At 32.8% G+C, this 27,985-nt stretch overlaps 1 protein-coding gene across 13 annotated transcripts in view; it reads right to left on the reverse strand.

Moving 5' to 3' along the window:
- Phc3 (polyhomeotic homolog 3) overlaps positions 1-27,985 on the reverse strand; it is a 79,902-nt gene that overhangs the window by 10,843 nt on the left and 41,074 nt on the right. For 5 of the 13 annotated variants that reach the window (XM_078043622.1, XM_078043625.1, XM_040270076.2 and 2 more), the window contains 8 exons: positions 22,945-23,813; positions 22,606-22,653; positions 18,046-18,199; positions 12,631-12,881; positions 8,622-8,781; positions 5,815-5,929; positions 3,883-4,015; positions 3,552-3,783 (listed from right to left, as the gene is read on the reverse strand). In XM_078043622.1, the coding sequence (XP_077899748.1) occupies positions 3,552-3,783; positions 3,883-4,015; positions 5,815-5,929; positions 8,622-8,781; positions 12,631-12,881; positions 18,046-18,199; positions 22,606-22,653; positions 22,945-23,813 (1,962 nt within the window). Of the gene's footprint in view, positions 1-57; positions 191-3,182; positions 3,378-3,551; positions 3,784-3,882; positions 4,016-5,814; positions 5,930-8,621; positions 8,782-12,630; positions 12,882-18,045; positions 18,200-22,605; positions 22,654-22,944; positions 23,814-27,985 lie in introns of those variants that run through there. The other 8 variants (XM_078043623.1, XM_078043626.1, XM_040270078.2 and 5 more) reach the window with 4 other exon arrangements.

Consider the following 27,985-nt stretch of genomic DNA (forward strand, 5'->3'; position numbering starts at 1 on the left):
TTATGGTTTTGCCCATGTATCATTTAAAAGAAACTATAGAGATGAAAGATTACTCACCATAGAAAAGCCCCTTTTCTTTTCCCAGAGGTAGCTCTCAACAAAACTGGGCAGACAAAACTGACTAATCTTGCATCTAGTTGTGACTTCATCCTTCTTTTTATGAAAGAACTAGTGTTCTTCTCTCTTCAGTCTTACTTACAAGAACACAGGAAAGGAAAGAGAAAGATAGGATAGAACTTAGATTCAGAAAACAGGAGCAATGAGAAGTAATGAGGACCATAAGAGCTATATTTGGGAATAGAAATGAGTTCTCCATAAGGAAAATATATAGCACGCTCTTATTCCTCTGCATTGAGAGATTCCTCTGCAGATCAGATGTCTTTTCATAGGTGGACAGTAAAAGTATTGGTAAAATAATAAAGAACAAAAAGTGATTTGGAAAACAGCATCGTTAGACAGGAAAGTATATTTTGAGAAACTTGGATCAAAACTAACTTACGCCAACCTCCAAAAAATATAGTTACATTAGTATGAATATGAGAAAATGAAGTGCCTTTTAAAACAGGGAACAGGGAAACAGAAGTAAATACACTTCTAAAAACTCAGTATAGAAAAACATTTAAAAAACCAAGTGCTCAAGATACAGTGAACTGAAGTTCTGTGAGCTTCCAACATTAGTTTATACTTCTGTAAAATGGTTGGAACTCAGTGATATGCAATAAATATACACCAACTGAGGCAACCAGTCGGCTCAGCTGCTTTTACCTCAGAGGAACCAAGTACAGTGTAGTTCTCAGTATGGACAGAGATGTTTGCACTAGGTCTCAAATGATCCCTACAAATGAACAGAATCACTTCCCCATTTAAACCCAAAATTTTAAAAAATGCCCTACATAAAAACTGATTAGTAAGATTAGTAAAAAGATCACTTATCACTCAATTCAGAATAAACAACTCTCAAAACTAGTTTAACAAAATACCAGTTAAATATTCATACTTTGAAGAAATAATTCCCTATTTTACATGCTTGTAGAGAAATCTTGTTGATCCACATAATACAGAATAATATTTGCAAAAGGTAATTCACCACACAAGGAAGAGTTAAAGAAGATAACCCACATAATTTTTTGAAAATAAGAATTGTTCTTATAGAGAACTTTTTATGTATGAGAAGTTATAAGACAGTTTTTAACTGTGGTGACAGTTCTGAGAGATGTGTGTACTACATGTAAGCACAAACAGTCCCAACAGAATGGTTAACAAGATGATATACAAAAAGAACAGAAAACCTTAGCAGTAAAATAGAGGTGCCCTGATTAGAAGGGGAAGGAAGTCTACCCTGGAAAGAAACAATACAAGAGATTACAAAATTGGTGAGCATGTTCATACCATGAGAAAAGCTTGGGAAGACACTACTCCAAGAAAATAAACAGTCCTGAATAAAGTAAGAGACTCAAAAGGAAATTCACAAAGCCCAAAGGATACAGGCATGTCCTGGTATAAGATTTACCTTAAGCTACAGGCATTATTCAGAGACAAAATTTAAGAAAGGTGGGGTAATTGATCACAGAAATAAGCTGCTTATCTGGCCTGTGGAAGCAGTCAAGAAATACTCCCATTTTATCAGTAAAGGGAAAGAGTTATACTAAGTAGACTCTAAAACAGCACCAAGTAATTATAAATTATAAGGCAGTCTCCTTTTAAGGATAATATTCTCTAAAGAACTCAGAACAAAGTTAAGTGCCTAGATGAACTCACTGACAAGCACCCCAAGTTTAGCAATAATAAGTTGAATTTCTTTTTTTTAACCTCAAATGAAGCACGAATGGGACACAAAAAGTTGGCCTATGTTCTAATAAAGCAGCCAATAGTAGCAATAGAGCAAATGGATCCTGGGAAAATTAGCCCAAAAAACCACATTAAGTGATAAAAGAATCAGCAATAGCTATTATTTGTTAATTAGTTAGGCAATTAATTTCCTGAGGATGTATACCAACTCTCCTCTCCAAAAGGAAAGGAGTATTTCTCCCAAATGAGAAAGGAGACTCACAAAGAGATCACATGCTCCACTTGGAAGATGAGGACTACTGAAGATGATAGAATCAAAGTGCAACCCCAGATGATTAGTACGGATTCCAGTGTTAATTCCTAAGACAACTATACTGGTCCCAAGAGTAAAATTTGTTTTATTAAATACTAAAACCACAACCAATGAAGATTCACTATCCTCTAGTGTATTCAGTTTAAAGCAGGTTATAAACCCACATGGTGGGCAATTAACTCAGACCTTAGTTTTCTTAGGCATATGTTTAAAATTTTCACATGAAAAAAGTATACCTGCTTTAAACAATTCCATCTTTCTATTAAAATGGCCATATTTTAACATTTTATTAAAGTTTTAAAGAAGCTATATTTAATAAAACGCCAGAGAGTTCTGTATGTAAGTTAAAATGGGCAGCAGCTTTTAAAATTATTATTTCTAAATATATTTTCTTGCATACCACATTAGCTATAAGTATTCTTCTAAGACTTTGGTCACCTTTACAGAAAGTCAGCAATAATAGCTAAATAATTTGTTTATAGGAGTCTGGTAGATAATTCTGATGAGACATACTATCCTAGAAATCTTGAATCAAGAAAAATAATATGATTCACAAAGCCAAAAGGAAACATTTTAAAATCTCATTTGCCATTTTCATAAAGTCAAAGTGAATAAGATTTGCTGATTTAAAATAAATATATCATCTTAACATATATAAACAGTACAGGTCTCATCATGAGCAACTGATGTCTCTAGTTGCCCACCCCTTGGAGAGAGTGGATATGATTATTGTTGCTTTAAAGAAAAAAGGAGACTTAAGTTGATGGAAAGAGTATCAAACTGAGAGAACAGGAAAACATAAATAAGAAGATTATCTTCAATATTAGAATCATATTGTAGTAGAGGGAGGATCTCAAGCAGTTAGTAAATTTTTTAACATATTCAACTGTTGAAGTTTGTTTATTGAAAGGAATTAAAGAATGTTGCTTCCTTTAAAAGAACCAGCTTGATTTTTTAAAAAGAAACCAAAATTTTATCATTTTATATGTCTTTATTAGCTTTCAAAAATGTTTAAAAAATACTAGTCTCATTTCATTTTTATAAAGGTTAAAATAGGAAATAAGAAGAAATAGAATAGAAAAATAGAGTAGAAGGGAAGAAGTGTCTGATTCAATCTCTCTACTGACCTCTCGAGAGAAATCAGACTGAAGAGAAGAGAGCACCTTAATACTGAAGAGAAGAGAGCACCTTAATATCTTCACCAGCTGGGGTGTCACAGAAGCAGGACTAGTCAGTTTTTATCAACTTGGGGGTATGAAAAAAATACCCAGTTGTGCTGAGGGAATAAGCAAGAGGAAACAGATCAAACTTCAATAGCAATTGCCATTTAATTTATACATACACGCAGACTTCTCTAGCCCTTCTGTGCAAAAATATGGATGGATCTAACATCATTCCTGAGTGTCAATACACAAGAAAAACATTAAAGTCAAAATGGTGAATTACATACCAGGTAAAGAATGGATGAAGGCCCAGACATCATCAACTGTCCATATAGAGGGCTCTGTCTGTGTAACTGGTAACAAGTCACTGTTCTCGGGCATTTTCCTAATTCTTACTTCTCGAAGCTCACGTTCTCTCTCCCGCTCACTCTGCCTGCGCAAACGAGTTGTCATAGCAGATGGTACAGAATCTTCATGAGAAGCCAAGTCTTCTTCTGCAGATGGATAAGTAATTGGAAGCTGGAAAATGTAGTACAAGTAAAATACAGCATTGTATTTTGCATTTTCTTTGCCATTTCTGAAAAGGGTATAGTATATTAAAGCAAGGTTTCTACAGACCTGCCTAAGGATATGTTCTCTTGCTGCCCCATCAGGGCCACTTGGACGACGACCACGATGCCCAAGGCTTTGATTATCAGGTTTACGATTCCAACGACTAAGTGCAAATTTTTTAGAACAGCTAACATTGTACCTAGGAAATTCAAATGAGAAAAAAATATTAAATGATGACATGAGACACTCCATTTAGTGTTTAATTATGACTTTAAAGTGCAATTATGAATCAGGAAGTGCCTTTTCTTCACAAAGGAACATAATACCTCATAAAATAAAGCCCAAATTAGTCAATGGATTTGTGTATTTATAATACATCTCAATATAACATTGGATACCTATTAAAAGATACTGATTACAGCATGATAGTGAGAACCTTTCTGTAAAATACAACTAATTTTTATAGCAACAACAACATTCAAAGTTCCAGGAAAAAAAAATTGTAGTAAATATTTAGAATCTATTCAAACTGGTATTTTCCCAAGTAATAATTTCTGAAGAGAGATTAATAAAAAAGATATTGATGTAGTAGAGGGAGGATCTCAAGCAGTTAGTAAATTTTTTAAAATATTACAAGAATCAAAGTAAAAATATATAAAGTTGGAATTTCAAAGTTACAACAAATGCACTATGCTTATTATTCAGGAAATTTGGAAGGACATCTTGATTCTTTAAAATTGGTTTATTTTTCTTTTGTATCCACAGACTGCCTAATATTTTTGAACACAGATCTTTATAAGGCATGATGCTGTCTTCAAGAGTCTTACACCATCTAGTAGATCTCAGAGCCCTAGAACAAAGACTGATAAACTTTTCTTATAAAAGGCCATGACAGCTACTCATCCCTGTCACTGTAGTGTGAAAGCAGCCACAGAAACTGATAAATGAGCATGGCTGTGTTCCAATAAAACTTTTCAATTTAAACACTGAAATTTGAATTTCATGTAATTTTCACGTCATGAAATATATAAGCAGCAGGAAGAACTTGTCCTGGGTGAGTTTGCCAACTCACTCCTGGAAAGAGTAAAACAAAATTATCGTAGAAACAAATTTCTAAAAAACTTTGCATGTTGTGGAATGTGCAAATTAAGAAATTAAGTTAAAACATGAGTTCAATATAATTTTATTACAGATCTATCAATATGAAAGACTACTTGAATAATAGACTGACAAGTGAAATAATCCATTTTTGGAGGAAACAAGTAATAAGAGTTTTACTATGTATACTTTGGTGGCACCAATACAAAGTAAAATATTCAAGAAAGAAATTCACTGGTGTATATAAATTAATATCTTAAATTCTTTGAGGGAATTTAAGAGAACTACTTTTTTGAACAGAGAATTTCAAAATAACCAACCTGTGCATAAAATCAACTTTAGTGGTAAATATCAGAGTGGGTACTGATAATACTACACTTAGGAGTTACAAGCTTAATGAAGAAATAACATTTTTTTTTTGCTATTAATACTCTTTGTCTAATAATTACCATTGAAAACATTAATTTAGAAAAGATATTTTTCTGTCTGATGTTAACAATGTGGAGAACTTATCTGTTGTTATTCAATAACAAACCTAAAATATGTATAGAATATGATTCAAACAAATGAAAGCACTTTAAAATAAATTAAATCCAAATATTTCAGTACTGGTAAAACAAGTGGATGATTAAAAACCATTTCGGTATACTTCAATATTATATTACACTGTAAAACTGATTCTAAGTGTTATGAATAGGTAATTTTCACAGTGCATAATCTAGTAACATAGTAATCTAGTAACATTATACCAATGTAGCTCCATATAATGCCAAATTATTCCTCTGAATTACAGTATCTATGTTTTCTATTGTTAAATTATACAAGAGGCTTTTTTTTTTTTTTTTTTTTTGGCAGCGGTTATTGTCTTGTCCTTTAGGGAATTCAAGAATACAGAAATACCTTTTGGCACATGACATAGTGCAGAATCGTTTTGACCGTAAAAATTCATTAGCATATCCCATTTTCCCACAGAATTCACACTTGAGCAACTCACTGTCCATTTCTTCTAAAGTCTCTAAAAAATAAAAAATAAAATAAAGGTAACAAAGGGGGAAAGTTCCAAAAAGTTAATTGTAGCATATTTTTTTTTTAGCTCAATATGGATTAAATACTTTTATTAGACCAATAGTCCATTGCTTTTTAATTCATAGTCCCTCTGGCAGAGCCAAAGCCTTCAAAAACAACCACCTCCTTCTTCAACATAAAAATCATATGGACTTTTTCTCTATATAAATGAGTATAACATTTTTCCTTTTTTTTTTTTTTTTTTTTCCTGTGGTGCTGGGGATGGAACCCAGGGCCTTGTGTATTAGAGGCAAACACTCTACCAACTGAGCTATATCTCCAGCCTGAGTATAACATTTTTAAAGGTTCATTTTGCTCAGATCCAGCATGTCTAAAATATGAAAACTTTATAAACACTATGAGAAACAAAGATGAATAAGACATAATCACTGTCCTCCACAAAGAACACTTTCAAAAAACTGTGTGAGATGTGAATTTTAAAAAATTGTGCTGCGGAGATATATAGCAGGGAAGCCTTAATTCTAGCTGAAAGTATGAGGATAACTTCATAATTGTGCAATTTTGATATGTCTGATATTAAGAGAGAATATAAAAATAACTCTAAAAGAACTGCTAGAATATATGATAGAACATATAAAGATAAATATATCTAATTGTAAAACAGTTCCTATTAGTTATATTTAATAAAAAATAACAGATTAAGCCTTTAAAAAAATCACAAATTGTTTCATAATTCTCAACAGTTGATAATTTTTTCATCATGCTTCCCATTAAAGTAGAATGGGTTCTCCTTCTACCCCTACATTTTCTTCTTTAGACCATAAGCCAGAACCTACAGAAGCTTCCAAACTAAATCCTCAAATACTCAGAAGCAGTCACTATAAGCAAACAATTTAATCTTCATGACCCAGTTTTCTCTTTGTAAAATGAAGCTTACAATACCTTTCCCAAAGAACTTATATAACAAATGAGTGCCCAAAAGACAATAGGCATGAAAAACGTGACAGTTCCATTTCCTATTTTTCACATAAGAACTAAAAGTAATAAGATGTATAAGTGCTCAAGAAATCCTTTAGTGAAACCTGTTAAATTTGTAAATCTACCATATGTTACCATTTTCTTGCATCATAATTCCTATGCTAAGTCATATAAAATATGCAGTTAAAAAGCACTCTAAATCATTTAGCTATGAGCTCATATGTACTCTTTCTATATTACTCTAATAAAGACTTATTAAGATGAAGTCAGGGACTCTAAAAATGTAAATATGAAGGGCATGTACTCTGTAAGCTTAGCCACTCACATTATCCCAGTTTAATGCAGTGAGAAAAACATACTCTGAAATAATATTTGACACTATGGGACTCCAAATATATTATCTGACTATTAAAATCATGAACTAAAAAGTGGTCCATATGTCCATCCTTCCTTTCTTCTCTCCCTCCTGCCTTCCTTTCTGGATCAAACTCTGCATGCTAGGCAAGCACTCTTAACACCAAGCTACAACCCCAGCCCCTAAGGGGCTATTTTAAGGAAATTCTAAAAGTCTTTAGGCTTTTAGACTTCAAAAGCAGAAGTCATCAATTTATTTGCAATAAGGAAGAAACGGTCTCAACACAATTGAAAAAAAATATCATTCATTCCAATGACTTAGGGATGATTTTGACACAGTTGTGACCCAGTCAGAACATCTTACCAACACATTCCTGGGACATAATATCAGAACTCCCAAATGTATTATATTTGTTATGCTTATCACCTGATCGAACTTTGAAAAGCCTATAACAGAGATAGAACCTCTCACTTAATCACTACACTACTGATACAACCCTAAAGAGTCCATTTCTTCAGTTGTTCCAAGATCAGGCTACAGCCAAACCTTTGCTTCAAAGTTGTTATTTTAACATTAACAAAACAATATATAATACCTGATAACAGGTTAGAATACCTTGTGAAGAACAAGAAACTGTTTTTGCTGGTGAGAGGGGGAGATACCAAAGAGACATATGGCTTAAGGATGGATAATAGTCTAACAAAAGTAGACCTTCAGAATCTCATTTAAAAATAAACAAACAAAAAAACCTTTGTGTTTATTTGTGTTTTCCTTCAGTCATTCTGAATACCAGTTTGACTTCTATGGACTATTCATTATTGAAATAAAGTCTATTTTAGAAGATTCTTTGACAGTAAGGAGGTTTAGTGATATTTTTATCTCTGAACAAATGTAATCACCTATTGACTGAAGAGTATATCCATCATATAATTTCAATACAACCTGGTTTCACCCATCAAAATATGGAAAGACTAAAGCCAAACAACCCAGAAGCTCTAAATTTTTAAGCAAATTCAGTAAAATGGTATTTGTTACTTAAGTTTCCTTTAAAAAAAAAAAAAAGAAAAAGAAGAATTTGTTGCTTTGATGCAAAACTTACAATTATTTTCTCTTATACATGATGAAACTTTTCCCAAATGTCAAACACATTGTACAAATTAACACCAATTTTACTATTTTAATTATCTGGTCACTACAAGTCTGGTTAGCTTTCTCATTTTTATAGTCAAATAGTGTACTGCATGAGAATAAAAATGCAAATTTTTAAGTAAAAATCTGTGAAGAGTAAAAATCCATGTCCTGTTTCAAACAGTACAAGTTAAAGGGTATTTTAAGTGAATCCACACACCTTCAGCAATCATGTCTTCCATCTCTGTGTCTGAAGAATTATCTGCATGCTTTGTATTATTCTGTATCTCTGGCTGAACACAAACAGAATTTATCACCTGATTATCCAAAAGAGGCCTTTTTTTCACAGGTTGTTCTATTAGCAAAGATGAACGGCTCACCTTTAAAAAGGAAAGAGAATAAAATGAAATAATCTCTGAAAGATATCTAGAAATAATTTGATTAAAATATCTCTTGAAATGAACAATACTTGTGAAAATTTACTTGTTCAGTGATCGGCTCCATTCATTTAGTGCTTCATTTTTTAACTAAGGATTAAGGAGTCTCTTTTTGTGTATGTGTGTGTGGGGGGGGGGTACTGGGGATTGAACTCAGGGGCACTTGACCACTGGGCCATATCCCCAGCCCTATTTTGCATTTTATTTAGAAACAGAGTCTCACTGAGTTGCTTAGTGCTCACTTTTGCTGAGGATGGCTTTGAACTTTCAATCCTCTTGCCTCCACCTCCAGAGCCACTGGGATTATAGGCGAGTGAAGTCTCAACACAAACATCTTATTTTTAGTTACCAGCAGAGCAAAGGCTTCAAAGTCTTTGTGAAATGGAAACTACTGTCTTAGTTTAGGCAAGTAATTGATTTAGTAATTCCAGAATTAATACAAACATAGTGCAGGTTATCCTACACTATGAATATTTCAGTAGTTCTGCCCAACACCAAGCAAGGCTATAACCAACAGTACATTTAGGAGTTGGATGGGTTTCCTTTGTTATTTTTGTTTTATGGTGCTAGAGACTGAACTCCAGGGCCTTGTGGTTGCTAGGCAAGAGCTCCATCACCATGCTATACCCCCAGCTCTTTTGTTAACTTTAAAAAACATTACTCAATTAAACAATTCTCTCTCAAGTTCTATGTGGTGACTAATCTTTTTCCTTCAGAAACTTTAGTGTTTTCCATCTGAATGCAACACAAATAAAAGATGAACAATACATTTTTTAAGTAGTGGGGCAAAGCAAGGGCCTCCCACATGCTTAGGCAGGCACTCTACCATTGAACTAGAACCTCCAGCCCACATTGTATATATTTTATAACGTTTTTAAAATATTTTTTTTTAGTTTTAAATGGACAGCATGCCTTTATTTTATTTATTTTTATGTGGCGCTGAGGTCGAACCCAGTGCCTCACACGTGATAGACAAGCACTTTATTACTGAGCCACAACCCTAGCCCCAGATAAGGAAACTCTTTAAAAGGACTAAGTTTATTGCTTTATAAAAGCAAAATCTGGTCTAGAACTCAAGTCTCCTAACTTCTAGTAGGTCAGCAACCTAACCTACTAAAATCACAAAAGGAAAGTCCTCAAACATTGTTAACATCAACAACATATTCACAATGTTTAATTACCTGATTATCATGAATACTCATTTGAATACTCAGAACTATTTTCAGGAGAAATTAAACACACACACACACACACACACACACACACACACACACACACACATTTACTGATTCTCCAGGTAAGCCTTCAGCTAAAAAAATGATGATTAGATACCAGGTGAGGTGGCACATGCCTGTAATCCCAGCAGCTCAGGAGGCTGAGGCAAGAGGATCAAGAATTCAGAGTCAGCCTCAGCAACAACAAGACACTAATAAGCAACTCAGTGAGAACTTGTCTATAAATAAAATACAAAATAGGGCTCAGGATGTAGTTCAGTATAGTTGGACATCCAAGTTCAACCCCCGGTACCAAAAAAAAAAAAAAAAAAAAAAGAAAGAAAGAAAAGAGGATGATTAGAATATCTTTCTTCTCAAGACTGCTGGTTAAATCTTTTGTATCAGCTACACATAGGGAAATTACAGCTTAATGAAAATTTCTAAAATTAACTTTAGAGTATTATCAGCATTTTAAATGAAACAGATTTTTAAAATTTTGTTTCTTTAAGATATTGAATATGCCTCAAAAAAATTTATAGAAGTTATTCCAGAAGGGGGGAAACTAATATTCAGTGCTGCCAAAGCCATATACTTTTGACAGACGAATAAACTTAATCTTTCCATAAAATAATTTTACAATATATATCAGGTCATTTGGCTATATGTAATATGATAAAATAATCTTACTTCTATGAATTTAGGTTAAAAAAATTACTGAAAGGAGGACAAAGGTTTATATAAAAGGAATTCTTTCAGAATTTCTTCTCTGGTGGTGGGGGGCTTCACACATGCTAGAGCATGTACACAACCTATACCTCCAGCCTCACAGAACTATTTCAACAGTGAAAGCGTTAAAATAATACAACAATGATGGGAGGATTACATAAATTATGGTTGTCAATAAAGTGGATTATGAAACCTTACAAAATTTTTCCAAAGTGTTATTAATGATATGGTAAGGGAGCTCAGCATGGTGGGACACACCTGTAATTCCAGCGACTCTGGAGGCTGAGGCAGGAAGATGGCAAGTTTGAGGTCAGCCTCAGCAATTTAGTGAGTCTCTGTCTCAAAGTAATAATAAAAAGGGCGGGAATGTCGCTCAGTGGTAAAGTGACCCTAGGTTCAATGCCCAGTATAAAAAAAAAAAAGTTTAAAAAAATCTCTTTTAAAAAAAGATACGGAATGATAAAAATGCACAAAATTTATGATGTGAAAGTAGGATTATACAGGTAATAATGACAATTCTGATTATATAAACACACACACTGTGATATTACTTGGGATTATATGTCTTATACATTTCCCAAATTCTCATTTAGAACATGTATATTGTTTGTGCAATCTGAAAAACAAAAGTTCTAATTATCATTAGTGATAATAAAGAATAATTGTTATGGCTATTATGTGTCAGTCACTACACAGAATAATGTTTGCACGTTTAATTCTCACAGTAACCCTAAGAGTAAAGAAACATCTCCATCTCCCAGACAAGCAAAATGAAGACCAGAAAGGTTGAATAACTTTACAAAATTGGTTAGTATGCAGCACAACCAGGATCCAAACAAACATTTTAATTACACATATGGTTTTGTTTAAGTAGGGAGAAAAGACTTCCTACATCTTCAATACCAACATATTAATAAATCCAAGTTAACACACATATACACATGCAGAAAACACTACAAAAGCAACTATCAAAATATCAGATTTTCGGAGCTAGGGTTGTAGCTCAATGGTAGAGGGCTTGCCTAGCACGTGCAAGGCGCTGGGTTCGATCCTTAGCACCACATAAAAGTAAATAAATAAAATAAAGGTATTGTGTCAAACTACAACTGAAAAAAAAAAAAATTCACCCATGAATCTGAAAATAGATGATTCCAAGATCTTCAAGAGAAATAGTTTATGTTTTTACATGTCTACTTGTCCTTGATTTATTTTCTAAGGAAAAATTTTCATCTCTAGATATTATCATATAAATTACATACAGCTACAGCTAATCTCAAATTGTAAAACTCATAATGATAGAACACCTCCATTGTGAGGTGAACATATTAAGCATTTAAAAAATCTGGTCAAAGGCTAAAATTTAGGAAGAAAACTATCTGGTAATTATAAACGATAAATTGGTAAACTTCAAGTGTTAGGGCACTGAGAAGTTAATACTTTCTGTATCTAAGTTAAAACTCACAAAAAAATCACATAAAGAAAATACTATTCTTAAAATAATGTACTAAGTGTTGTTTCAATTCCGTCAAAAAGAAAAATTGAAAAGGTTTATTTTGTTTAAGTAAACTTCCAACTATCTGTTTCTAAAAATTTCAGATGTAATGCCTCTATACTCTGAATTTTTTTCATTTTTTCCTTACTTTATACATCTAAAGAGAGCATAAAATTTGTAGAAATATACTTGGAAGTTACATATGTAAAGTGTATAGAATGTTAAATTCCAGATAAAGTCAACTTTTTTTGAAATAAAATTACAAGCTTTTTCTTATAGAAGAATAGACAATTTTAAAAAAATAATGTTATGTGAATAATAATAATTTTTTAAAAACCCACAAATATGCTTGCTACTTACAGGAAATGGCTCTAATCCTTCTTGAATCACAAAGCCTTCAATAACATGAGTCAAGATCTGTGGTTTAACAATAGCCTGTGGAGGCTTATTTTCTGTGTTTGGAATGCTACTGGGCGTAGATGTACTATTACTCCTTGTGGTAGCAGCTGGAAGTAAGAGTGGAGGTGGAGGAATAGAAACGTGTGAAGGATCTGATGGTGATTTAATTACTGAAGCACTGACTGATGCCACTGCAGGTAATTCCACTTCCTCTGGAAAAAAAAAATTATTTTATAGCATTTTGTCCATGCAAGTCTTTAAAAAGCATTCAAGAATAAACACTGTTAATGATAATATTCAATATGTTATTTGCAAAAACTGTTCTAAGAACTTAGTATTTACTATCTCATTTAATCTGCACAGTGATCATAAAGTAGAAATACTTTTATCTCCATTTTATAAAAGAGGGCAACTTGTTCAAAATTCTCATCCAAACATGGCTTAAAAAAAAAAAAAACTGCCCTGTAAGTCAGGAAATGTTTTAGAATATCAACTCAAAGAGTAATTACAAAAATGGTGGTGGTTTTTGTTTGTTTTTTAAAGTACACAGGGATTAAATTCCCTGTGTTCCTACTTCTATATTCCTGGTGGTATGGGTAGAAAGGCAGATAAATAATTTGAAAACAAAAAAGGATCATGAAATCCACAAAATATCACACAGGCCATCACTCTTAACCTAAGCAATAAGATACCTCCCTCTTCAATGGCACTATATATGTGCACTGTATTAGTCAATTTTGGGACACTGCAGCACTAGTCAAATGCAAAATGTTGGACTGGATCACTATGATTCTTTCTCTTCAAATTCTGAGGACCACAGTAAGATGGTCCTGACAGCTATGATGGATACTTTATGCCCATTTGGTAGCACCAGCCCTTTACTGCCTATACTAAAGTGGAAAGATGGAACCAGTGGCTATTTAAGAATATCAGTGAATATAGACGTCTGAAGAAAATAATAATATCTTCTGAGCAATTCATATGCCAGCCACTATGTTTAGTGCCTTACATATTCTAACTCATTTGATCTTTACAGCTAGCCTATGGGTAGATACTATTATCATCTTCATCTTAAATTACCTGCCTTAATGGCACATAGTAAATAAGCAATGGAGCTTGGATACTGAGCCAGGCAGTTTGGTCCTAGATATCATGCTCTTAACAGCTCTGTTAATTCTTCTCCACCATTAGTATGAAAAGAACTGATACCAACTATCAAGGTATTCAAAATATAACCCAGTTAGGTACAGTAGAAGAAAAAATAGGAATCCCCAAAGAATAGAAAACTCGGCTAATAGAATATGTAGCAGGGGTTGAGGATGTGGCTCAGTGGTTAAGCGGCCCTGGGTTCAATCCATGGTACCAAAAATAAAAAATATGTAGTAGGGTTAAGGATCTATCTCAGCAATAGAACACTTGTCTAGCAAGCACAGGTCCTGAGTTTGATCCCTAGTCCCTCAAAAAAATTTAAAATAAACTAATAAAATAGGGTAGTAATCCTATGCATATCATCTCAGATATGGAAATTCAGGCTGGGGATTAGTTTAACAGTAAAGCACTTGCCTACCACATGCAAGGTCCTGGGTTGAATCCCCAGCACCATTAATTAATTAATTAATTAATTAATTAATTAATTAATTAATATGAATGAAACAAGCAATAGAAACACTAACAATTCACCATAAATATCACCAACAGGATAAATATCACTATGTAGTTTTTAATGGCACTGTTATATCATAAATTAACTTACTTCCACCAAATTTACAAAGGTAAACTATACTTGAAAGCCTAAGGTCACACAATCTTTAAAAACTCAATAAAAAATGCTAATTCTAGTAACACATATATAGTACATATGTATTATCAAAAAATATTCCACAAAACTCCTATCCATATATCAATTTTCACATATATTTCTATGAAACAAAGAATAAAAACCACAAAAATTCTGAAAGGGAACTCTGTTTTCTGTTGGAAAGATAAAATTAATCTATAGGGGAACTGAAACAAAATTAAATTTTAATATCCTTTATAGGTTTATGATACTTCTTTACTTTAGAAATACAAAGTGGCATGCTATAGTCTGAATCCCAAAGTTCATGTATTGGAAATTTAATCCTCAATATAACACTGACAAGAGGTGCGACCTTTAAAAGGTGATTAGATCCTGAAGGCAAAGCCCTCAAGATTTGATTAATGTTGTTACCTTAGAGGTGGGTTTCTTATCACCAGAATGGATCTGATATAAAAATGAGTTTGACATCCCCTTTGCATGCATACTCTTACCCATGTGATACCTTCTACCCTGTTATGACACAGCAAGAAGGTCCTCATTAGATGCAGCCCCTTGATCTTAAACTTTCCAGATTCCAGAATCAGGAGCCAAATAAATTTTTGCTCAATATAAATGACCAAATTTGTGGTATTCTGTTATATTTTGCAACACAAAATGGATCAAGACATACTGCATTAAACATAATTAAGTATAATTTGGTTTGTTCAGAAAATACTGGTTGGGCCAGGCATGGTGGCGCACACCAGTAATCCCAGCAGCTCAGGAGGCTGAGGCAGGAGGATCGCAAGTTCAAAGCCAGCCTCAGCAAAAGCGAGGAGCTAAGCAACTCAGTGAGAACCTGTCTTAATTCATATTAATTAATTAATTAATTAATTAATCAAAATAAAATATAAAATAGGACTGGGAATATGGCTCAGTGGTTGAGTGCCCCTGAGTTCAACCCCTGGTACCACATTAAAAACACAAAGAAAGAAAATACTGCTTGGTGTATATTCTAATTAGTTTTTAGATCATATGTTTAAATCTTAGTCCTAAATTTTGTTAAAAATAGAGCTGTAAGCCAGGCATAGTGGCTCATATCTGTAATTCCAGAGACTCAGGAGACTGTGGCAGGTGATCATAAGTTCCGGGCCAGCCTCCAGACCCTGTCTCAAAATTAAAAATTAAAAAAAGAAAGGCTGGGGCTCAGGGGTAAAGCACCCTTGGTTTTGAACCTCAGTTTAAAAAAAAAGAAAGAAAAATAAAGAAATATTGAAAGAAAGCAATAGAGTTGTAAGTTACTGACTTTTTGATGAAGCCTATTAATTGCCAGTTTATAAAAAACTGTTAAACTGAAAACAGCTGAATGTGGTGTCATATGCCTATAATCCCATTAACTCAGGAGACTGAGGAAAGAAGATCATAAATTTGAGGTCAACCTTAGCAACTCAAGCCTTCAGTAACTTGGCAAGACCCTGTCTCAAAATGAAAAATAAAAAGGGCTGGGGATATAGCTCAGTGGTAGAGCACCCTTGGGTTCAATTCCTAATACCATCAAAACAAAAATAAAACCAAATCATGAGAAACATTGTGACATATTACCACAGAACAGAAACACAATTATGAAACCTTTTAGATTTAAGGCAAGTATTATAGAAAATCTTAACTTATATAACTTTGCCATTTTATAGATTTTAGTGTCTATTCAGCACCTCATTTCCTACTCAAAAGCTAAAAACTTTTCCTAGCTTTTTGCATACTTTTACTTAAACTGAATCCTAGATGAAACAAGTCTATTTTCACAAGTTAGTTGATGGGAGTTTCTAAAAATCAACCTGTAATCCCCTGTCCCCACCTACCACCCATATACAATAAAAGAGTGAAAAGTATGAAAGAAATTAAAGGAAGATAAATGACTATATTGTAGCTGACAACTTAGAGGAATATGCATCCACAGGATCTCAGAATATATTCCTAAGATGTAAAGATATTGTTTCAACATTGCAAAAAATATTTAAATTTGGTTTTAGTACCATTAGTGATGCTTATTTTGTAACTAAATCACAGTCACAATGCATGTTTAATACTCAATTAAACTTATATTTTTCCTTTTTAAATCAAAACTCTAGAAAAACTGTTAGCATCAAAATGCATTTTTCATGTAAAAAAACACATATATTTGATATTACAGACTTAAATCTATCTTTGAGGTATTACTTTGAATATAAAAGTAAATAATGTTAATCCATCTTACTTTATATAATTTTATTGACTATACGTTTTCAATATTCAGAAGGGGAAAAAGTTACAAGAAAACTAATTTTCACCTTTTATACTTTATAGAGATCCACATTAGTAGTTAGGAAATAAAAACTTGAGAGAAAGGAAGGAAAGAGGATGTAGCATGATAAAGAAGAGAGGAGGGCAAAAGTTCCTTTGGTGTAAAACAGGGTCAGTGTCCCATTACATTTGGCTTCCATGCCTATTACAGTAGTTTTTCTTAATTGAAAACAATCATGAGGGCCAGGAGATATTCAACAGAATAGGATACTTATAAAAAAGCCAAAACCAATATTGATATATTTTAGCTCATAGGTCAGCAGGTTTTCAGTGAAGGGCCACTTGGTCTTTGCAACTACTCATCTTTGTGGATAGTAGCACAAGAGCAGCCATAGATAATATGTGAACAAATAAGCATGGCTATGCTTCACAGAACTTTATGTTCAATAAAGTTTGAATTTCAAATAATTTTCACATGACATGAACAATGATTATTTTGATTTTTTTCAACTATTCAAAAATTTTAAAACCCTCCTTACCTTCAGCCATGCAAAAATAGGCAGCAGAAGATATCTGAAAGTGAACTAGTTTGCCAACCCCCAATCCAGATAGAATATTCATAAATTAAAAAAACAACAAAACAAAAAAACCATGGAACTTATCTGTTTTAGGATGAGACTCTGAGTTGTAAGCTAAACTAATATTTCAATAAGATACCTAAGGTTCACAAGAACTTTGATATTGTGAGGAAGGACGTTCAGGAGATGTACTTGAATTCATAAGTAGTAATGAATTAATGAATAAGAATTTACTTAAATGCAAGAATTTTTAAAAACTTACTTCTTTTAAGAAAAGTACTATAATATTAAAGAAACTAAAAGTACTTGGTCTTCTTGATCACAAATAAGTGAATATCAGGTATGATTTAGAGTACTTTATTTTTAGAAAGTGTGATTTAAGTCTTTTGAGAGAATTTTTATTTATTCTAACTTTTAAGATGAAAATAATTCAAGAATCTGAATAAGCATATGAAACACATCTGTAAAAGCGTAAGCGACTGAAAATTAGAAGATTTGCAAAGGCATGTTTTTCATTTGAGTGGTGTTGAAAAATATATAAACTGCAAAGTTTCCCTGCTATTAAATAGTTTTCCAAGAAGGAAAATAAAATCTTTTGAAATCTTGACTTCTAATCTACCTTTTGCTATAGTTAACCACAGCAACAAATTAGATTAATACCATCTCTAGTTGAAAAAAATACTTCTCATTACTCACGTTAATCAAATAGAAAAATTCCCCTATATGCTGACATTTTCTTACCTAACAAAGGATGTTCAGAAGTCAGATCTTCTCCTCTTCCCACAGTTATAGCTGCTGGAGACAACGTGGGTGGTGGTGGGGTTCTATCCATCCGGACACATTCATCTGACTCTTCTGGCATTTCTTCTTCACACACATCTTCTACTTGATAAACCTGCAATGATAAACCACACTGCCTTAAAATGTTTCCAAAAATACATTTAATGAGGTATTCTTAATTTTAAAAAATTAAATTCTAAGTGTATTAAACTTTAAAACAGTAAAAATGACTATTCTGCCAAGTTGAAAGGAAAACCTTATAATCACTCAAATGAAGTTTTTCATAATACTTGATTAATATTTCACTGAAAGCCAGCTATGTATCAGTTATCTAGGCCAGAAATTTTCCAAAATAATAATAGTCAAAGCATATTCTTAATTTTGAGAATTTTAAAAAGTTTTAATTTCACTATAATCAAATATCAATCTCAAGAATACTACTACTGTGTCTATTAATTTCTACTTGTCAAAGTCCAAGTAGATAACAGGAATTTTCAAAAGCACACTAAGCAAATTTCCAAAATAACATAATAGGAAATTATATATAACATAATAGGAAATTAGGATATACTGTCATTAAAACTATATCCCAGGTTCTTTTTATCATGATATTGTGAACTAAAGATTAAACTATGAAAAGCAATGTCCAAAGGCTTAAAAAAAATGCAACTTATCTTTCCTTTTCTGTCTACTCAAGAATTAATGAATCCGCAAGCTAACATGTATGCAGAATATAACTTTCTTTAAAACCCTCATATGCACACATGCACACACAAACACAAACACACACACACCCACTAAGCCATTTGGATGTATATTTCAGTTTTTTAATATTGTTCCATATTTATGGGGGAAAGGTTTTAAATCTTTAACTACCCTGTTATTTAACTGTAAAGATTATACTTAAAAGAGAACATGGAATCAAAAGATCTCTGAGAAAAAGCATTATAAATAGAAATAACTAACATATTAAACTGAAGGCTTAATTTTCAAAGTGAATTTCTAGAGACATTATTATATAAGTATTTTAATTGGTCATCATTTGTTATTTATTTAACCATTTATTTATGAAAGATGATAAAGATACTAAAAACAAAGCTACAAAACAGTTCACCTCCCTCCTTATAAATGTGCTAGGCTTTTACCTAAATTTATAAAGGATTATGAGTTTTTTAGAATTGTTTAATGAAACTGATTAATATTCCAGTAAAAATCAACAATATTCATAAAATAACTGTGACATCTAACATTTTTTAATAATAAACATTTTGATAACTATATAAAATTAAAGTGATCAAGATTTCTGAATCCAGCGTAAGTCGTGTTTATAGATGAAACTTCATAGGTACACATAACAACAAGAAAGAGTTACAAATAAAAATATGTCCCAGCCTCTACTAAAAAAAAAAAAAAAGTTTCTTAAATGATTACAATGCCCCCAAATTTTTGTCCTTTTTTAAAAATATTTTTTAGATGTTGATGGACCTGTATTTATTTTATTTTATTTTATTTATTTATATGTGGTGCTGAGGATCGAACCCAGTGCCTCACACATGCTAGGCAAGCACTCTGCCACTGAGCCACAACCCCAGACATTTTTAGTCTTTTTTAAAACTTAAAAATTACATTACTGGCTAGGCCAGGGGTATAGCACATGGTTAGAGTACTTGCCTATTATGTACAAGGCCCTGGGTTGGATAACAGGTATGGCAAAAACAATATATAAAAATAAAAAATTCTGTTGTTATTGATAACTTTATATCAAGTGCAATATTCTGAATTATCTCAATCAGCCTCTAAGTAGATAATGTTATTAAAATAATTCACTTATAACCCTACATCTGGAAAACTGCTTCACCAAAATAGACTCCTTGCCTCATGTATGGTCTCAGAAGAAAGCAATCATTTATTACTGTACAGTATAACAATGCTAGTATCTGTTCTTGATAATAGTAATTTTAAAAATGATGTTAATGCCCAATATAGGGAAAAATCAACCAGAAAGACATTTCGGGGTTAACCAAAAAAAAAAAAAAAAGAAATTTTTCTGGTACCCCATTAATGTGTCTGAGTGGTTGGGGAATTAATCCTGCATAATCAGACAAGTATGTTTTTTATTAACCAGTTCAATTTTATGTGGATAGCATTTTCTTGAGTAGATACTACTTTTCTTCCAAAGAAAAGCTGAAACTATCACTTTAATCTTAATGCTGTCAGCATGTTACTCAAACATTTATTTGCTATAGTACCTTTTAAGGAATCAAAGCTTATCATACACTGAACTGATTTTTTAAAAATAATGAAAGTGTTTTAAAGGATGAAGTCATAACACAAACAGCATTAAAAAATAATTCATCAAAGAATACTGTAAAATACTTTTCATTCTCTATAGTTAAGGATAACTATACACATTTTTCTTCCAATTTCCCATGTAAAGGCAAAGTAAGTTAAAAAGTTTAAGGAAGTAGGCAAAAACGAATCTGTCACAGACATCTGGCATGATCAGCACAAAGAAATCTAAATGCAATAACTAAAATATTGAAAATAGCAAAGTGGAGGTTTTGCTCAAAAGATCATTAGGAAACTACACATCACATTTTCTGCTTAACTTGTTAACTATAACTATTCTAAAAATAACAAAGACTGCCAAACTTACCTCAATAAAGTCCATTATTCCCATCTGTCTCCCTTTCCTAAATAAACTGAGGAACATTTGTTTATTAGTTCTAAATTATCTACCCTCAACATATCTCATTTATACCCAAATGTCAATTAAAAACTTTAGTGCTTTTATAAATATCTTTCAAAAAACATACTGATTTCACTTTGATAATTCACTCTTATCTTTCAAACCTTCATCTCTAAAGAAATAAGTATATCTCTCTACCTTAAATATTTGGAACCACCAAGAAACTGTAATTTGTAAATAAATGTGTTTTGATGGAAAAATAATACAAGGATTATAGAAGAAAATATAGTAATTTAACAAACAGAGCTATGTTACTCAAAGAAAGTTAAAAGATGAGGAAAGGTAAATGGAAAACATCTACAGCTAAGCATAATGACTATATCCGTGATACAGAGAAAATTATGTATTTCATAGGAAAAAACTCTTCCAAAAATGAAATAAGAAACTTTAAAAAAAAAAATCTTTAACAGGGAGGTAGGCAAGAATCAACAAAATGCAACCTTAAATATTTTCAGTTTTAATTTAATTAATTTTTAAAGTGTTATATTTTTTATATTTCTACCCAAATATTTTTCCCTTAATAAAAACAATTAGAAAATATAAGGAATATGCAGGTGTTTTATTTTTTACTTGTTAAGAGCCAAACAACTGAACCTGATAGAAAATAAAATTTAAATTAAATTTGATTTCTCTGAAGATACCATATAGTTTCTATAACAGTTTTTGTGACAGTACCCACTGTAAACTCTTAAGAAATCATTAAAAGAAAATATAGAGACATAATAATTATAAATGACAAACATTTCTAGTACTGTTGTTTCTGTGAAGGTCTGTTAAAAAGGGTAACAGCAAGTGGAATTCAATCTATGCTTATTAAGATCACTCAGAATGATAAGAATAAAATATCTATAAATTTGCATTCTGAGATCCCAAATGTTTCCTATTATGGAGACTCTGAAACTCCTTTCCATTCTAAGCCAATTAGCTTTTAAGTAATAAAATCTTTTCAGTGAGGTATAATGCAAAAACCTCCTTTTAGGAAAATTCTTCTTCTCAGTATTAATTATGAGTGGGGCATGGTTGCTCAAACCTGAAATCCCAGCTACTCAAGAGGCTAAGGAAGAAGAATCACAAATTCAAGGCCAGCCAGACAACTTAGCAAGACCCTGTATCATAATAAAAGTAAAAGCACTGGGAATGTATCTAGTATGCAAGAAGCCCTGAGTTCAACTCTTAGTACTAAAAGGAAAAGAAAAATATATAAATTGGATTTATAAAATATAAAATGTAAAAAATATAAATTGGATTATTCTGACTAAATATTTTAGAGTTCTTATTCCAAATTTATTGTAAATTATTTTATAAATCCCTTAGATGCTATTTTTAAATGTTTTTCAAGATAATTTTCCTTTCTAAACAACATGTAACCATTTTTAGAAGTTTATTCTAATAAATTTCACTACAATCTCAATTACTCAAAATTTTTACTCCTTCCAGTAGATTTTCTTCCATTCCCAGCGTTGCAATTTTTACTGAGATTTTTTAGCTTTTTAAGTTAGAAATATTTTAAGTGTATACTTTCCCTCAGTAGAAATAAAATATCAGTTATGTTTTTTGCAAACTTGGGCTCTTTCCTAGAATAATTATTTATAAAATTTTAATTACATAATACAATTTTACCAAAAAATTACATCATACAAGCATACCTCCTCCACCTTGAAACCAAAGCCTCTCAAGGCTCAGGACTTCTGAATGCATACAACCAAAAAGGGTAGCTAGATAAACCACAAGAACACACAAGCCAACAGAAGGGATCTATGAAGGATAATCACCTTAAGAGAAAAAACTTTGTGCAGATGACACTGGTTCAAATGCATTCCCTTGGGGAAAAAAAATCAACTCTGTAAAGATAGCAGATGGATTTGTTTAAATAGTAATAAAATTAACGAGGGACTTAAATAACCATCACAGATTATCAAGCATGCAACCATACTACAATAAATAATGGCTTTTTTTTTTTCCCATATAGCATGTTTGTCAGAATACTGACATACGGAAATACCAAGCTTTTAAAATTCATAGGCATTTAGGTTTAGCAATATAACAGTGTGGGAGAAAAAAGTTTTTACTTTTAGTTCAGCAAGAAAGTCAAAGAGCTTCCAAGGGCTTACCACTGGTGGATCAACAGGTGCTGGTGGTTGTACTTGTAGGTTTACCGCAACAGTCTGTGGAGGAGGAAGAGTCTGAAATGGCAACTGGACCAAAGCTTCTGCAGCTGGAAGCTCCTCTTCTGACACCAAAGCATTCTGCACCAAAACCTGGCCCTGGGATAGAATTTCAGGCTGCACTTGTAAAGACTGCATAGACTGCAAGGGCAGTGGTGGAATCTGAGCTGGAGGAGATGCTGACATCTGTGGAGGGGTTGCAATTGGGATTGGAGAGGATTGTAGGGTTGAATATTGCTGGTGTGATGCTGGAGACACAATCTGCTGACCTGGGGACACCAAGGCAGATTGCTGAACTGGGCCAATGTGTACAACTGGAGAAGCTGGGAGTGGAAGATGGGATGGAAGATTCAACTGTGCTGTGGGTTGTACCTGATTAGCAGTAGACTGCTGCAAATTTGTCCCTGGCTGAAGAGCTGATGACACAAGAGGGTGTGGTTGAATAAGTGCTTGTGGATGAATAATTATAGTAGGAGACTGACTTGGTGAATGAGGTGGTGGAGGAGACACTACCACAGACTGCTGTGCTGACTGTGACTGGTTGGGAGACACGGTTAGAGGAGGGGGATGGCTTTGAATTGGTGAACAATGCTGTGACTGGGCATTACTGGGAGCTGGAGGAAGGCCATGGTTTGGGAGTGGTATACAGTGCTGGGATGGGGGTGGATCTTGAGTTGGATTCTGAAGTGTGATTGGTTGAATCTGCTGCTGTTGTTGTAATATCAGCTGATGATGGGAAACCTTGGGAGGTGGTGAATGAAGAGGAATCTGTTGATGTTTTATTAGAGAATGAGGCTGAATTGGAGAATATGAAGCTGTGAGAAAAAAAAATAACAATTAGTACTGATTTCAAAAAATGTCAGAAAATTTTAAATAAATATAAAGGTAGAAACTTTTCACATCATGAAGAACATAATCATTTAGAATTCTATAGCAAGTCTTTAAGGGTAATTTGAAGTTTTGTAAGAAACAGTTTTTCCTTGAAAGTTTTTAAAATATTTTTATTTGTAGATGGACATGATTCATTCATTCATTCATTCATTCATTCATTTATGGTGTTGAGGATTGAACCCAGTGGCAAGCATTCTACCACTGAGTTACAATCCCAGCCCCAAGACTATAAAAATGTGATAAAATAGCTGTACTATGAAAAGTTCCAATAGAAAACTGCCTAAAATAATCTATTTATCGGTCATCAGAATAGCCACATTAACTTTTAGCAAAATTTATGCACTTCAATTTCTTTTTGAGAGTATCATAGATAAACAAGTATAGTACATAGAAAGGTAACTTTAAGTCATAAAACTGTATATTAAAATTAATAAAATAAATATCTCATCCTATGTCTAAACATAGGCAAGATTACAAAGTTACCTAAATAAGTTTCAAAATTTGAGATCAAATATTCTGTTTATTTTTCCAGGAAGAGAAAATGTTTTGTATAAAAATGTAATGCAATTAAGCAAAATATGTGTAAGTCTTACAGCATAGTTAAATAACCATTATAATAAGTGAAACTTAGAGGCCATTCCAAAACTAGGAGAACACTAGTTTTGCTTGCAGAAAATGAGGCAATCAGAAGCCCATGCTGTCTAAAGAATCTTCTTTAATGCTCCCCCCACCATAAAAACCCACGGTAATTCATAAGAGATGGTATCAGATCTTCTTCACTGAAGAAACACAACAGGGATAAAAATATATAGGATATCATAATTGAGCTATGAAGAGTTGCCCCATCATTATGCCTCTTCTGCATGCTGGTGCACATATTTACATAGAGTAGCAAAATCCTCCCTATGTAAGTAAAAATGGAAACTGGGTTTGTTATAAGATAAACTGCAATGATTGTTTAATATTAATATAGAATTATACACATTTAAAATAGATCTAAAGATAGGGCATAATTTCTTTCTTAAATTTCAGAAAATGATAAAAGTTCTATTACATGTCTGAAAGACTTGCATTTACTTTTTTTTTTAAATATATTTTTTTAGTTGTTGATAGACCTTTATTTTATTTATTCATATGTGGTGCTGAGAATCAAATCCAGTGCCTCACACATGCCAGGCAAGTGCGCTACTGCTCAGCCCCAGCCCCAGCCCTGTATTTATTTTTTTTAAATGCTTTTTAAAAAATATTTACTTTTTAGTTGTAGTTGAACACAACACCTTTATTTTATTTATTTTTATGTGGTGTTGAGGATGGAACCCAGGGCCTCGCATGTATTAGGCAAGTGCTCTGCCACTGAGCCACCACCCCAGCCCCTTGTATCTACTTTTACATTTAACAACATGTGTAACAAAGGTCTTATAAAAACTTCCAGCATCTTTTTTCTTAAATACTTTCACATTTGGTTATTATTTAAAATTTTAAGGATCCATTAAAGAAATTAACATCTAAATAAAGAGTGTTTAGAAGATTCAGTAATATCTAGTAATTAAATTTAAAGAATGAGGGACTGAGGGTGTAGCTCAGTGGTAGAGCATACACATACTTAGCATGCCCTAGGTTTAACCTCCAGCACTGCAAAATACACACACATGGAAATTAAGTTTAAAATTTCATCTAACAAAATAATTTTCACATAGTAAGTAGACTGGTACTTCAAACAAAGACTGTCAGCTCTTTATAAATGTGTGCATATAGACTATGTTATACAGTATTCAAAGAAGGTGGATTAACAAAATCTCAGATTTTCATATAGTGGTTTTCCTCCAAGGCAAGATGCTTTCACATGTCTCATCTATATTTATAAAATACCTGTGGAGTAGGTAGAAATTATTATCCCCTTCCTATACATAAGGAAATAAACTTTAATTCAATTTTAAAGTATAAATTATATTAAAATATAAATTATATTTACCATTTTCTTTTGTTGTTGTTGCTGTTACTAGCAACTGAATCCAGGGGTGCTTTACCACTGAGCTACACCCCCAGATCTTTTATTATTTTATTTTTTTAAAACTTTCAGACAGGGTCTCACAAAGCTGCTTAGGGCACTAAGTTGCTGAGGCTGGCTTTGAACTTGTGATTTTCCCTCAGCCACCCAAAACACTAGAATTACAGGCATGTGCCACTGCACCCAGCCTAAATTTATCATATACTTGATTTTTGTACACTAGAAAGTAAATGATCTGTTTATATTCTAGAGCTGATAATCCAATAGAGTAATAGCCTATCCTTTCACCTACATTAAATTTTTCTTGGGTCAGAAGTCAAAATAAGTTTATATATTTTGCATTAGTTCATAAGTCCACATGAGAAAAATGTTTTGATATTATAACTGTGATTTTTTTTTAATGGTGCTGGGGATGGAACTAGGGCCTCAGTGCATGCTAGGCAAGTGCTCTACCACTGAGCTACATCCCCAGCCCAATTGTGAGGATATCTGAAACAATGTCCCCATCATACAAGACAAGCCTAGTACTCTAGAAAAACACATCATGTTGCTTAATTCCTCTGATTTTAAACAATTATTATCAGGGTGGCCTAATATTTGGAGGACTAATGATTGGCATCATTTTTATTTGGAGGACTAATGATTGGCATCATTTCTCTTTCCTACACACACACACACACACATTTTTTTTAAATATATTTTTAGTTGTAGATGGACTCGATATCTCTATTTATTTATTTATTTGTGGTGCTGAGGATCAAACCCAGGGCCTCACACCTGCAAGGCAAGTGCTCTACCATTGAGCTATAGCCCCAGCCCCAAATAACTCTGTTCTTTATAATAATATATTTTTTCACTTAAGTTACAATGCCATGAGGTAGGCATGGCACTATACTAATCCAACATATTACAGATTAACAAACTCTGAGTAATTAAATGCAGGCAAGGGACACCACTGGGTCTAATAGAACTCATAATCCTGAGTCTAGGGACTTGTTATGGGCAGTTTCCCCACCCCACAAAATTCATATGTTGAAGCCCTAACTTCCCTGGCATCTAAGGATTAATCAAGGGTAGGGCCCTGAAGTGACAGGATTTGTGTGTTTACATTAAAGAGACATCAGAGAGCTACCTCTACCCCACTGTGCATACAGAGGAAATGCACATAACAAGAAAAAGGTCATCTACAAACCAAGACATCTCACCATAAACTGTATATTGCCAGACCTTAATCTTGGGCTTTCCAGCTACCCAGTTTGAGGTATTTTACTATAGCAGCTACAGCAGATATTTTCATTGTATACTTAATTAATGTCTGCAAAAAAAAAAATGATGTATTTTCTAATTAGACTAATTTAATAAAAGCTCTAAAAACTGTTTTAAAATTTTTCAGCTCTAATACAGTTCATGATTTTGATACATTTGGTTTAAGTTTGCCTTTACTGTAGGCATTAAAAATAGAATTATTGCCAGGCCAAGGTGGTGCATGCCAGTGATCCCAATGACTCAGGAAGCTGAGATAGGATGATCACAAGTTCAAAGCCAGTTTCAACAACTTAGCAAGAGAGTCTCAAAATAAAAAGGAATGGGGATGTAGCTCAGTGTTAATGCCCCTGGGTTCAATCCCCAGTATATATACCCATACACAAAGAATTACTAACAAGCAGGAATTCTACACCCAGGAGAAGTGGTTCAGAAAATATTATTTTAGCATTCTAAAAATACATATAAAGGAAACAATAAACATGTCCAATATAATTATTATTAAATGTGGTTTACATTAGAACACAGGTAGTTTTTTTAATATTTAAAATGACGCAACAGTTCTGGTTGAGGAAAAGTCCAAGTTACCAATTCTATCATCTCTCAAAATATCTTAGTTTCAAATTAACTTCCCATCAATAAGAGGAGAGAAACTAGGAGAGTATAAAATATAGCTGCAGCCTGCCAGAATATATGAATTGCTTTGAGTAATAGCAACATGAGGCTTAAACAAACTTATAAGTTTGGTACCTGGGAAGGTTTATGTGGTTTAAGATGTTCTGATGTGATTTTGTTTCTAATCAACAGCATCGTGGAAAAATGGAA

Source organism: Ictidomys tridecemlineatus, chromosome 3 (assembly GCF_052094955.1).
Source record: "Ictidomys tridecemlineatus isolate mIctTri1 chromosome 3, mIctTri1.hap1, whole genome shotgun sequence".
Classification (NCBI taxonomy): Eukaryota; Metazoa; Chordata; class Mammalia; order Rodentia; family Sciuridae; genus Ictidomys; species Ictidomys tridecemlineatus.